This window comes from Siniperca chuatsi, linkage group LG6, assembly GCF_020085105.1.
Source record: "Siniperca chuatsi isolate FFG_IHB_CAS linkage group LG6, ASM2008510v1, whole genome shotgun sequence".
Lineage (NCBI taxonomy): Eukaryota > Metazoa > Chordata > Actinopteri > Centrarchiformes > Sinipercidae > Siniperca > Siniperca chuatsi.
In genome coordinates this window covers 20,089,851-20,104,120 of record NC_058047.1, presented here as the reverse complement: position 1 = coordinate 20,104,120, position 14,270 = coordinate 20,089,851, and the positions used below count along the sequence as shown (strand labels likewise).

General features: G+C 39.9%; 1 protein-coding gene across 1 annotated transcript in view; it reads right to left on the bottom strand.

The window, feature by feature from the left end:
• Positions 1-14,270, bottom strand: part of ell (elongation factor RNA polymerase II) — a 38,118-nt gene that overhangs the window by 5,211 nt on the left and 18,637 nt on the right. Inside the window, exons 3-7 of the mRNA XM_044200443.1 lie at positions 7,953-8,074; positions 6,519-6,682; positions 5,007-5,257; positions 4,745-4,869; positions 1,399-1,480 (exon numbers count right to left, since the gene is read on the bottom strand). Of these exons, the coding sequence (XP_044056378.1) occupies positions 1,399-1,480; positions 4,745-4,869; positions 5,007-5,257; positions 6,519-6,682; positions 7,953-8,074 (744 nt within the window). The remainder of the gene's footprint in view (positions 1-1,398; positions 1,481-4,744; positions 4,870-5,006; positions 5,258-6,518; positions 6,683-7,952; positions 8,075-14,270) is intronic.

Here is a 14,270-nt window from a genome sequence, read left to right as displayed (position 1 = left end):
GTCAGGTGCTGTGTAGCAGTACTGTCAGGAAGCCATATTTCTGTGATCATGTGGAGCATGAGACGACAGAACAAAGAGGGACCTAGATCCACAGTCCCACTTCAGATGATGGCTGTAATACACAATTTTATTTTTCTCTGTAACAAAAAGGTAAAGACAGATTTTACCTTTTGTTTATATATTCCAGTGTGAATGGAAATCTTTTGCTAGCGGGGACGGAAGTTATTTTGAGATTCATCCATCTTTGTGTGGGCAAGGTCTCGCCCTGTTTGCCTTGCAGCTCTCCCTGATCCATCCCTCACTTACTTGAGGTTTATACACAGCTTTACCTGCTGTGGTGCTCTCTTTTTATACCACTGAATCTAAAGAAGAACCTGTGGTGGGGGGTACTGTTTGCTTATGTGTTTGTGTGCTGTGTTTACTGAGGGAGGGAGTGGAAAGGAAGAGGCATACAGTAGGTGTCTGAGGTGAGAAGAACCTGAGAGGAAGGAGCTATTAATATAACCCCTCTACCTAACGCAAGTGTAAACAATGGGTAAACTCGGGAGTCTGGACTGACCTAAAAAGACAGCAGCAGGACAAAGAATATGAAAAAATGAATTATGCAATGAAAAGGGAGAGAAGAGTTTAAAATGAAGTGTACCCTGGTGGCTATTTGGTTTAATAACAAACCCTTAATACTCATGCAAACAATGTATATTCATTTAAAAGATTCTAAAAGAGCTCATAACAACCAGTAAGTAATATTGGTCAACTGGAACCAGTTCAGAAAACATCTGCTGCAAAGGCACTCACTGACGAGACAGAGAGGAAACACAAATCAGTTTGGAATTTAAAAAATAAAACCCTCCCTGGGAAATACCAGAAACCATGAGACTGCAGGGACAACCCAGTTAGCAGGCTGTATTGTTTGGTAAACTGGTGGAAATGTAGAAACAAATAATCCAATACACATCTTTGGAGAAAATTTGATTTCCCCTAATTCCCCTAACATTTCTACTGGATCAGCTGAAGGCAAACAAGCTCTGATTAAAGATTAGCTATGAAGAGTGTATTTACAGTCTACCTTAGTAAAATCAAGCAGTTTGAGAGACTCAAAATTCAGTATAGTAACAGCCTTGAAATTAATAAAATGAGGAAATAACCACCACCATTGAAATCCCAAGAACCTCCAAAAAAAAAAACAGGCATTCCCCACAGGGTTATATTATTTTCAAAAGACCAAAAAGTACTTAATAATACTTAGTAATTTGCATACCTTGACGCATATCATCCTTCACTAGCCACGGGGGACAAGGAGTTACAGTGCAGATGGGAAAGTGAAGGCAGAATGGCAGCTTAGGGATAGGGAAGTGCGTGGAAGTGGGAGACAGGTACAAGAGGGAACAGGAAGCTCACCTGAGATGGCGAGCTGCTGGCCAGCTCTTTGGGCGGGCTCTCCAGTGGAGGGGCAGAGCTGTTCTGGGCCGGGCCCTGTTTCCTAAAAGAGTGAACATACACACAAGAAAGCTTGATATCATTTTTCTGCACGATCTAAAGTGTAAACTGCATACCAGCACTACAGGAACACCATTTATCCATCCAAGTGCCTTTTGAGGTAATACAGCATTTCCGTCAGCACTAATGCGACAACATTAGAGGCTTCAACTAGATCAGATTGTTCTTCCCTTGTAAGCATTGTGAACTGGTTTGACCAGACTGGTTTGGGCAAAACACATCAAAGGCTAAAGCCATCATGGAATTTGTTAAAAAACGTTTTTGCAGCGATTTATGCCCATAGAGCTTGAAAATACAAACTACGTAGCTGCCATTTCTTCAGTGACAAGCTAATTCTACAGATGTATGAGGACATTAAAAACAAGTTACAACAGTTGCTTTGTGAAGCTGAGTGGGTAGCTATGACAACAGAGCAAAGGAGGACCTACTTGACAGAGCAGCATTTTCTCATAACCACACACTTCATTTCGAAAAAAATATCATTATATCTGTTTACAAGTTACCAGTTTAACAGTCTTCAACTTTGTTTTTAGAACATTTAATACATAATTCTGCTGGATTTTCTTCTCTCCAGAAGAATAAGTATGATCTCATGGACTGCTGCATGTTTATTTAATGGTTGAACAAGTCTGGCAGCTAGTTCAAGACAAGTGAGAAAGTGACATGACACTCTACAGTGAGAAAGCAAGAGAGAGAGAGAATATGGTATTGCAGCTCACTTTGGGTATGGATGTTTGGGAGATTTATCAGACAATACGCACACTATGAAGTTGACTACATGGTCATTCAATGGGCTCGGGGACATAGTACATTTGTTTTCACACCACTCTAGCCCTGACCACCTCCACAAGAGGCTGGAGTAACTGTGCAGTATTCACACCTGTATTTAGAGTTGTCCACTTGTGATCGCATCAGCCAAGAACCATCTTAGTGCCAGGTGTGAACAGAGCCTCAGATTGATTATGATGCACTAAACTCTGACCTCATTATGTACCAGATTAATCTGTCACACAGCAGAAGTGTCAAAACAAAAGAGCCAATATACAGCTATCCAACCAAGATAAACAGGGTTTAACCAACTCAGCCAAGACCAAGTTAATCCTAAGCATGACAACCAACCCATCGATCCAGTCTTGTTTAAAAACATGACATATTCACAAGCAGTTAAGAGTTCATTATTAAAGCTGAATTCCAGTATACTTGCTTGAACACAGTTTGCTCTCTGGTTTAACGATGCCAACAAAGAAGCTACTGGTACAAACGTAATCTGAAATGTAAACGAGCACTTTGCAAATGCAGAGATGCCACAGCTAATGACATTATCAGAAGGGGGCAGTTGGGTACACTGAGTCTTGTCAATGCCCCACCCTAGTTCAATCAGGGCGGGTGTGTGTGTGCGTGTGTGTTGTGGGGACAGTTAGATACACAAGCAGGAGCTAGGAGTGAGACAGCAGGCCGACCGATATGGCTGAACCTTGGACGGCTGCCACCTCACTCATGGATCAGCATGTGCTGGAACAGTGTTGCATCATGTGCGTTTCAATCATGTTGCTGTGCTACTCCTGCGTGACTGCATTAGCTCAAAACTCTGGAGGAGCTGGGGATAGGGAGGTGGTATTAGGTGGGAGGCTACGGTTGTTAGTCAGCTAACAGGGTTCAAGGTACATTAAAAAGAGAGACACTAATAGGGTGCAAGTATGTGTGCATATGCATGCCTTTACATACAAAATACAAGCATCTACACACGCACAAATTAGAGTGGCCAGAAAAATATGGTAAATGGACTGTACTAATTTTATATATATATATATATATATATATATATATATATATATATATATATATATATATATATATAGCGCTTTAACTACAAATATAAATCCATTGTAATGCAATACAACAGTACTGTGATAAATATTAACTCTGTGAAACACTTTTAAACTGTGCCAGAAAGGCTGTAGTTTGTGTTATTATACTAATTATATTGAGGTGAACAAAATACCAGAAACATTTCAAAAGCCCAATACAACATAAAACTATGTTGGTAGCAGTCGCAACAAAATTTCAGGTAAGTAAGGCAGTATATGTTGCATTGCATTACATTAAACAACAGATGTGTTTCTATTTTTCTGGTCACTCGGTGTTAACTCTAGCTGCCTTTAGAGTTGTACCACAGGTTATCATGAATAGGAGCTATTCTTGAGTCCACTATGTAAACACAAACTGAGAACTGAGCATCGCTGCCTGGTCTATATATAGCTAGCTGGGAGCTTGCTTTTCCTTAGTGTCCCAGATCCCGAGAAACCAGATTTTTCCACTGGGAAGAAGGCCAGCAGCTCATGCTGTCAACAAATACAACACTTACACGAAATTCAGTGGAGCACACAGAAATCTTCCTGGGGAAACACAGACACACCTGCCATTCTAAAAAATACAAAAGGTGGGTTTTACACCAGTTTTGCACATCCTAACTTAGGTATTACATCATTTGGTGCACAGAAGTCAATCCAAGATGTTCTTACATATCCTAATCATATCTCACATACTATAATATTAAATTGGTTATGCACTAAGATATTAAAAAGGGAAGATTTCGCAAGCATACATGTCAACTCCGTTATAGAAGGACGTTTCTCTACAATGCTTGGCAGCTCCACAATTCTTCTTACATAACAGAGCCATCACCCTGTTGCCTCACACTCACCACAGAGTCAACAAAAACGACAAAACAAGGTGCTTTGCAGTTCGCAGTGTCACAAATCCGAAGTCCACAACACCATGAATTGTAACTTGAGAAAAGCCTACATAGTTAGAGCAAATGTAATGGAAGTATATCACATATGCCAAAATTACAAAATAAAATCTGTTACTTTAAAAATGCAATCCACTGCTACAGTATCAGCCATTGTTTCTCAGAACCTACAAACACTGCAAAATGAACTCCCATAATACTGACTCATAACATCATCAGTATTAAATTAGTTAAAAAATAAAATAAAAATAAGAACTGACCATTTAGAGGACAGCCGACTGATATAAGCATGACTACAACAAAATATGTCTATTACTTACACCAATATATGTAAATGTACATGCACTTCACTGCAAAATATGTCACTTAACATGTATTCCACATTTTTAAAATAACAGTTCAGCTTCTCTAAATTTATGGCTGATGAGAATCATCATCATCAGAATAGGGTGAAATGTGGGTTTCAAGTGAGAGTAATCCACATCTTTGACATACCTAAACAGGATTCTCTTGAGAAGCTGCTGGTCTCCTTCTGTGTAGCCTGGCCAGTCCTTCTGAATTTCCTTATACAAAAACTCCTTCAATGTGAAGATGTTGTCTCTCCCATTCAGGTTTGCCACCTACGAGATGAGAAAGAGGCAAGGGTGAGTCTACTTGCCTCTGCAGTTGAAGATAATTTGAAGGGATAGCTTTACTGTGAGGTCTAAGTGAGTGACTCGAGGTGAAAATACTGAGGCAATAAATGTGTGTGTGTAACCTGTTGCAGGTGGCTATCCAGGGAGTCCTTGTCTAATTGCAAGAGGCCATCTTTCTGCAACCTCAGGATCAGCTCAGGCTTCTTGTAAGGCTTGAGGGCCAACAGGTGTATGAGGCGCTCTCGGAGTGGCCTGTGCTGAGTTGTGCCCTTCTTTAGCGTACTGCTAGAGATGATGACAGGCCGAGATGTCCTCCGTAACGGGGCGATGTCAGAGAGGCTAGGTGCCGGTTTCCGGATCTGAACCTTCTTACCTAAAAGGTGTGGAGGAATTACAGAAGTAAAGAAAGAGTTTGACATTAGAGAGATTGGACAAGGAATAGTCAGGCACATTTCTAAATAAGTAAGTTGTCAATGTCAGCACTTCTGTTCGATACCTGCAATTTTATTTATATTATAACTATTTTTTGTAGGGTTGCACTTCTAGGGTTGTAATCATCACCATGTAATCGTTCTAAAGAAAAAAAAATAGTTTGTACAGTTTACAGTTCATTTCTAAGATTTTAAATCACAGGAGGAATTTAGTACTACAATCTACCAGTGCTGGTAGAAAAAAGGACTCAAGTGACTTTTTGGCTGGCAGCCAGCACTTGCTTGTTTTCTTAAGAACAGAAAATAACTATAATCTCAAGAAATATATTTATTTCTGTCAACATCTTTTAACTCAGTGAGTGATAATGGCTGAGAGAACTTGCAGATGACTCACAAAAGTTGTTTCATGCACTGATCTTTCTGGCTGCCATGTCCACCCGAACTCACCTTCCATTACAAACATCAGCTATTATTACCTTCTCCCACTGAGACCTTTTTTCAGGTGATTCAGGTGTGTTGCCTCCTACTGAGACCTGAGACACTCTTCGGCTCCACAGCGCACATGGACTAAACACTTTTTGACTAACTGCTGAACAGTGAATAGGCTTACACTGGGTTATTTCTTTGCAAGCAATGAGGCAAGGCTGCTGTGGTTTTCTACTGCAACCGTAGCACGATGCATTTTATAGTGCAGGTCAGAGACCAAAACAAGAAGTCAGAAAGTTGATGCGTTATGCCCGGGGACATTTCTGCCTCTGTGTGTTTAAATTACATTCATGGGCTTAGGGAAAAAGAGGATCAGTGTGCATGTGGCACATTATGTGTTTGACCACTGAGGAAGCAAACACCATCAAATTCAATAAAGTCCTGGTTACAGATGAGGCATGCTGGCAGTGTGCTGGCCTTCTGCCATTCAGCCCCAGACCCAAACAACCTGTATGGTGCAATGTGAACCCATTCACCAGCGGAGAAAGGCTACACAAACACATGGGCCATTTGGTTGTTTGCAGGGTACAGAAATTCTTCCAGTGTCTTCATGCCTGTTAACACCTTTATGGTGTTTCAACGGAAATATCTCTTTCCCATCGACCAAAAGCTGAGTTATTAAATACTGGTCTTTGCAAGTCCGTGACTCGTGAAAAAGTCTGAAACTGACTGGTGCATGTTTGGTGGTCTGCATGTGTCTGTACCATGTCTCCTCACCTACGTATCTTCCCCCAGGCTTGATGACAATGGCACTCCTACTGCGAGTCTCCTCTTCAACCTGGGCCATGCTTTCCCTGGCCTTCTGGTAGGAGTCATCTGTGGCACATACTGTAATCTTGTCCTGGATCCCACCCAAACAATCCAGCTGAATGCTCCCTTCACTGCCAAAACAATGAGACGACAGTGAGAGAGGAAGATAGGTATAGAGCAGGAGAGAGAAACAGACAGGAAACAAACCAATATCATGTTATATTTTAGAGGATGCTGCCTTAAAATACTGAACATAAATCCACCACTACAAGTTAATTCTCAGCATTAAACTTGAATCTCTCACTATCTGCAATAACATATCCCTTTCACTGTGCATTCCTGCCCAGATGAGATTTATTAAAACACCCTGAGGGCACAACTTTTTTTTCTTTTCAATTTCCATCCAACTGTGGGTTCCCAGTGTACAACTCACTGCCGCATCAAATCCCATTCTTTCCTAACTTTCCGGCTCTCTTTGATTCCCTTCCACTTTGATGAGGATTTGGCAGAAAATGAGATGGTGCTGGCGCAGTCAGTGGAAGCTGAGCTCTGTCATTGGGTTTTACATTGGAAGGGTGATTAGGATCCAGTCAGAGATGTGGATGAACTCCACCTGACCCACTTGTTAAAAATATTTTCAGAATAATGGGGTCAGAAATGTGACAGTCAGAGTAGCAGAAGATGAGTATTGTTCCCCATTCTGTTTTTCTACTTCCTTCCCCTTCAACACAGACATCTGGTCCTGTTCACCTGATTCAGTCGACAGTTTTTGCATATGTTAGGCTAAAGAGGGTGTGCAGATTGAGTGTAATGTGCTTGATGCATAGAAGGGGATGGACCCACATCATAAGCAGGTCTTGCGTCGTAACACTTGCAGCAAGAGCAAGTGTTACATTTAAACTTTAATATTTGTATTTGAACGTATAGATTTTAATTTAAACTGAAAATATAAACATTGCCAAAGTCAATATCAAAAACCAAAATGCATGCACTGTTTCTATTATTTAGTTCTTATTTTTTAGATTTAACACCGTGCGTCACTTGCCCTATTTATTTTCAATAAAACAAGTGTCAAGGGTCATAGAGGCACCTACATCATTTACCAGTGTAATTCCAATAAACCTCAGGGTTGATATTTCCATTTAATAGCTGCTACTTGGAGTCAAAGTCCCAATTGTGTTCATCATGGGGGTAACTATGTTGAAAAAACAACTGCCCAAAGACTTGATTATTTACACAGAGCTCAAAGACAGTAATGTCATTATTCAAATGCTCTACCACAGTTAATATGAATTTGACATTACAGTTAGTGAATTTGTGTTTCTGAAAAAGAAGAAGTAGTTGCACATTTGATAAACGCAAGAAGAGTGAAAGTGAGTGAGATACACTGTTTGCTTTCACCTGGTGATGTACTGCTGGATGCAGTCGAAGCTGCCCTGGGGGTTATCTCTGCCCACATTCGACAGGTAGAAAGTAAACGATTGCAGTTCACTGGAATTTTCTGACCGTGGTATTGAAATTTTCTGTTGAAGACAAAGAAGAACAACATGAACATATGAAATCAACATGAGATAACCCTGCTCTAAATTATTTGGTGTCAGAGCAAGGCCTCCAAGTTCCTACCTAGTCTTAATAAATCTCTATTTTTAAATAAACATTTTGCAGAACAAAACTATGGCTAATCAATAGTAATTTTTTTCCCCCACGCTTTCATTTCAAATGTGTGTTTTCTCCATTCTTTTTTCGACCTGTATATTATTAACATCAGTAAGATCCATTCCACTAAGAAAGGATGAATAACTGTACTCCATACCCTGTTTGTAGACTTAAACACTCATTTTTCTTTTACTATAAATACATATAGTATTATAAACAAATGTCAGTATTGTATACCTTGAAAACCTGGCCCTGACTAGGCAAAGCTGTGAATAAGCTCCAGGCATTTTCTTGCTGGCTTCAAAAAACACTGAAAACCTCAAAATGCAGGTTAAAATCTGCTGCCTTGTCTTCTTCCAGCTTGTTTCTACTAGGATAGTTTATGCACTGCAGAGTGTTCCTATTTGCGCTCCCAACATGTGATTGGAGGAACCACAGGTAAAATTACTATAACAGAAGAACTATGATGATAGGTATTTCTGCAGTCCCTGGCCTTCGACACAGTAATGCATATCCTATTCAACCCCTAGAATGACCTTCCTCCCACACTACATGTGTTACTTTTAGAAGACTACAGAGGAAGTGGAGTTAACCACTATGAACTAGTGCTCCTAACCTCTGGAAACCTCTTATCAGCAAGCTGCTGGACACTTTGTTTAAATGGAGGAAACAATTTGACAAGTGATTTGACATGGGGCAACTGGGATCTTTGCTTTAAAATACATCTTGCACTATTACAGTTAGGCATTGGATAAAAATGGTGGTAATGCAGTGCACAGAAGCATGTCAGTAATCTTGAGAGAGAAATGTGAAAGAGAGAGCAGAGAAACTACAGGGTGACACTGACGCCTTGCCACTTGAGTCTACCTGATTCCACCTAATACTATTTTTGACATCCTATCATTAGGATGTGTATCAAAGAGTGAATTAATTTGACAAGCTCCAGTTAAAGTAGTTTAAGACTAACTGTAAGACCAGGCAGAGGGTTGTGTTTGCAGTAGGTCCTGCAGGCTGACCCCTATTTAGCGCTGTTTTCTGGAACATGAATTCAAGTGGTGTCACAGCCAAGGACTGTGCACCACACTGAGCCAGGGTAACAAAAGATTGCTGAAGTTACCAGTAGTAATAGATGGTTTCGGATCCCCAGTACAGGTCCTCTTGACTAGTGAGCAGCTCATTGCCAGTGACTTAACCTAGATCAGAGGCTCAGCCTGTGACTCACTGGCTTCTTCATCAGTGCTGGGACTGACATGTGGTCAGACTGTAGGCAGCTCAGCTCTGTTTACCAAACACGTGTGAAGGCTGTAGGTGCCAACGATATAAATACAATGTCCTTTATTTGCCCTCCTGGAAGACCTGTGCTCCATAATGCACCAGTCCAGTATAACATAACACACAATGCCTCTGCTGCAGTCTACCTCATAGAGATAATTCAATAACCATTATCACAATTACCAACAGTTAACACAGGATGAAGACCCTCCTACACCACTGGACTGGACACTGTAGTATACTGGTACACATTATCATGGCAAGAGGTGGAGACGTTTTTGGCAGCAGAAGTAGAAAAAAAAGAAAGAAAGTTAAACTTTAACGCTGTCACAAAGCATGGTCTGAAACGCTTGCGATGAGCTGACCTGCCTCCAGGTAACAAGATATGTTACATTATAAAAACATTAACATTATAAGTTCTCACTTATCTTGCCATTTATTTTCACTGCTGCTCCAAGCCCATTTCTTGCCCAACAGAAACTAAGCAGCATTCTTCACTAAGACCTACATTATGTTTGAAGCTACGTCTAAGCTATGGTCGTCGAACAGGAAAATAGTTCTGGATAGACCAGTCATGACACCTTTACCCGCATATTCACTTGAATCACTGCTTTAAAATGTGAATTACAGCAAACTGAGAAAAAACAAGAAAGAAAAGCAGCTCCTGGCTTACTCCAGGATCATCAAACCTCTTGCAATTTAGTGTTTGTTGTTTGAGGGTGTTAGAGGCTATGCCCTGTCTCAATGGTGAAAGCCACAAAATAGGAACATAAAACATGATGTGGCAGTTTGAATACATGAAATGTATGTTTGTGGGAAGAGGATCGACGGTGACACAAGCTGCCATGGTGTTGTAAAAAATTTACAGCTGGTACAATCTTTTCATTCTAGATACTCATGTTCTTGCAGAAACACAGAGGAGATAGGTTGAGTGTGTGAATCCAGAGATGATTAAGAGGCAGAGGAACTGACTGAAAGGCAAAGCACAGGGGAGTGAACCAGTTGACTCACTGACTCACACTGTAGAGGATGAAAGGGTGAGAAGAGGAAGAGGCTCCTCCACACCAAATGGTTGAGGCTCGAGTTTAACAAACTTGTAAGTGTTGAAACCATCATGTGGATACATTAATTTACTCATCCATGAGTACAGTTTCTTAGTAAATTGAGTCATCATTAAGAATGAAATCTGACACTTCCTTGTATTTCTTCTGTGTTAGTGGGGCTTTTCTCTAGTTTGTCTTTACTGTGCATCTAGACTATGCAACGGTCTCTTTGTGCACTTTCAGACTTAATTGTAAAGTTATATATATATAAAAAAGGTATGCTTGATTCTGATGCGATGCGTGATATACATGTGTTCAATTTTGATGCTTGAAATTTTATGTTTTATGTTCATGTTTTTGAAAACAAGATGGTGCATCTCAAGGCTTTTATCCTCAAATTAAAATCTGAAATAAATAATGTGGACTGTAAAATCAACATAATATGATGTATTTAACAATTTATCAACTTTCCAACACACTAATGATTTGAAAAGCAAAAGTTACTGGAACATGTTTGGCCAGAACAAAACACCTTGCACTGGTACCTTTCTGAATTGCTCCATCCTGAAACACAACAGGCATAATCGAGCTGTGGATACTGTAACTTCAAGCTAACATTCTTTTGTAAACTTAAGTGCTTTCCCCTCTTAGGAAAAACTTAAAACCTTGCATGCAACAGCATCTGTTTATCAAAGCTTCGAGAGCTTAAGCCTGCTGTTGCCACAAAACCTAGACAAAACGGATCAATGGAAAAAAAAAAAAAAGCAGAAGAGCACACATTAAAAGAACATTGAGAGATTACTTAGCACATTGAATGGAGGACAGGGACTGACAATGAAACCCCATCTATACAAGTAATAATCCCGTTTAAACAACGTTGTCTAAAGGGTGGAAGTGGATTTTAAAACAGATTGTTCAACCACCCCCTCCTTGTTCTGCCTGCAGCTAGCCTCATCTTCTCATTCTGCATGGCATCTAGCAAACAATGCCTCTTTTCAGGTTGGGGTCGTTGGAGAGGACCAACCCCCACGCACTTTGTCTAGTCATCTCTCCAAGGCCAGGGGAGAGAGAATGAGCAAAGAGAGAGAAAACAAATCAGAAGAAGACCACATCAAAAGATGATGAAAAGAGCTGACTGTTCAAGTGCTTCGCTTCATGTTGCCTCACGTCACCTAATTTTTTTCTGTTAAAAACAAAACAAATGGTAAAGACTGCAATGACCAACGTTGTCTGACTGCTGACATGAATGTACCATCTCTTCCTGAGATAACTACTCAGCAGTCTATTTTCATAATCCCAAAATTATTGTGGGAAGACAAGCCTACTGTTTTTACACCACTGTAAATTTGTTTAGACAATATTGTGATATGTTTAGAATATGAAAATAAGAATAGGAATAGGATATATAGGAATAGGAAAATATATCTGATAAAAAAAATTGTAGCTGGCACTGAAAGGTTTTGCTTTGCTTTTAACTGTCATAGTCTGTCTGTGGTCTTTGGCTTAGGGAAGACAAAAAGAAAAAGTGAGATGAAAAGTAAGATGAAAACTAAACTGAATGGGTGACACTGATTTTCTAGGCTGAAAAACCATTCAGAGAGCTTGCTCTCTCCCGGACTGCCTCTGCCGCCAGTTAAACATGCTAAATGGCCAAACAGCTGTGGATAAGGGTCGACTAATGTCAATGGTACCGGATACATCGCAAATTCTACGATTTAGCCATATACGCTCAACGATGGCCCACCGGCTAACTGTCGCCCTGGTTTGTCAGAAGCAGAGAGAGCAAGTCAGAAACAAACAGCAATTCAGAGAGACAGACGGGGAGGGTGGACTGTAAGACAGAACAACAAGTATAGATCGTCTTCATCCAGTTATGCTGCGATAATACAGGAAAAATATGTATCTGCCATACTCAAAAATACGCAAACAGCACATAATGACAGAACAGCCAGAATGAAATGTGCAGGAGAAACAACACCAGAGAGTGAATAAAGGCTTCACTAACCATGTTGAGGTTTTTCCTGTATCATACTGTACATGTTTTATGCAACCCATGTGTGTGTTTTCTTTGGCCACTTAAAATCTGAACCCAAACCTGCATCTTTCGTCCATTTCTAGTCTTTAAATTCTTTCCTTTCTAAAAAAAAAAAAAAAAAAAAAAAAAAAAAAAAAAAAAAAAGGTGTAAGAAACCTGGTATGTGTGTGCGCACTTTGTCAGAGCTCAGGGAGAGCTGTACAAGATGAATGAATATGAGTGAATGAATATGGGATCTCATCGTGACAGCCAGGCCATCTGCTCTGTAATTTAGCCACTTTCATACTTCTGACCAGCATTCTGATCGAACAGTAACAGATCTTCCTTCATGGTGAGCCTGCTGCATCAGTAAAATACATGCCTTACTTTTCTATTTCAACAGTCTAAAAACATCAGATAATAAAACATCAGGTCTACCATCTGATTTGTGCAAGCAACACGAGTCATGATATACATGCATGTATACATGTGCACGTGCTCTCAACAAATTTCAATGCCTGCTAAAAAGAAGATTTAAAGCCAGTTAGCTATGTAGACAAAGTCAACTTCCCAGAGCAGACCTGTTGGTACAGAAAAAACTGATACTTAGAAAATTTGATTTTACTTTATGATAAAGCATCAAGCGAATGAGTATAAAAGATGGGAGTCTATGCAGCAGTCTGGCTCTATGCAGGATTGCAGTATTCTACACTGCACCGTTCCAATTATACACAAAACTATTGACAGCAGGATGGCAGAATCAAATGTATCAAGACTCTTGGAAGAGGTCATTGTAGATCTAGTTAGGGAATGCCACTCAGGCAATTTGTTAACACTCAAAGACTTGATGCTTACATAATGACTTTCCATTGTACATGTAGAAATCATAGACCATAACAAAAAAACAATATACCAGACCTGAGCTACACAAACGATCATATCCAATACCTTACAGTCAATAAACAAACAAATATGCTAGGCTGCTGCTGCCTGAGCTCTATCTATGAGATTTTGGAAAGCATTCAGTGCAACACATATAACCTTAAAAATACATTTTAACAACAAGCTCTCTCTCTGTGTGTGTGTGTGTGTGTGTGTATTACACTGCAGTACCGGCAGAATGAGGTGTTGGCAGGTGTTGTGCTATAAAGGTGCAGCTGTCTGTAAGCAGTTTTTGCTTTTTATCCATGTGTCTTAGACATGAGTGTGACAACTTTAAGTGTAAATTGCTTATGTACCTATAAGTCACAATGTAAACAAGCCACTCTATTTATTTCTTCCTGTATTCCCAACTGTGACCCTTTTCCCTGTCCATTTCATTTTCAGCCAGTCTTACAAGAAATGCATGTTTTTGTATAACTTCACTTTTGTTTTGGTGAATAATAACATTTTCCCAAAGTCACTATAGGAGATGTGGCAACTCTAAAGCTTCACGAGGAAGCAGGGTAAGCAACACAATTTCCTGAGGAGGACCTCAGCAAACTGAGAAATTTGCAGAAGTTTAGATGCTGAAACTTTGTGTAAAAGAAGTGTAGCAGGCAGCCATTAATTAATGGCATAGGCCATGTTCTTCTACAAAAACATCATCATCATTATCATCATCATCATTATTATTATGTCATGTTTTTAAATATGGCAACTTAATTTTACACATAATATTCAGCTCAATTAGAAACGGTGAGCTATTTTTTCAAACTTCCCAAAATATTTTCCCCATTCAAATGAATGAATGTT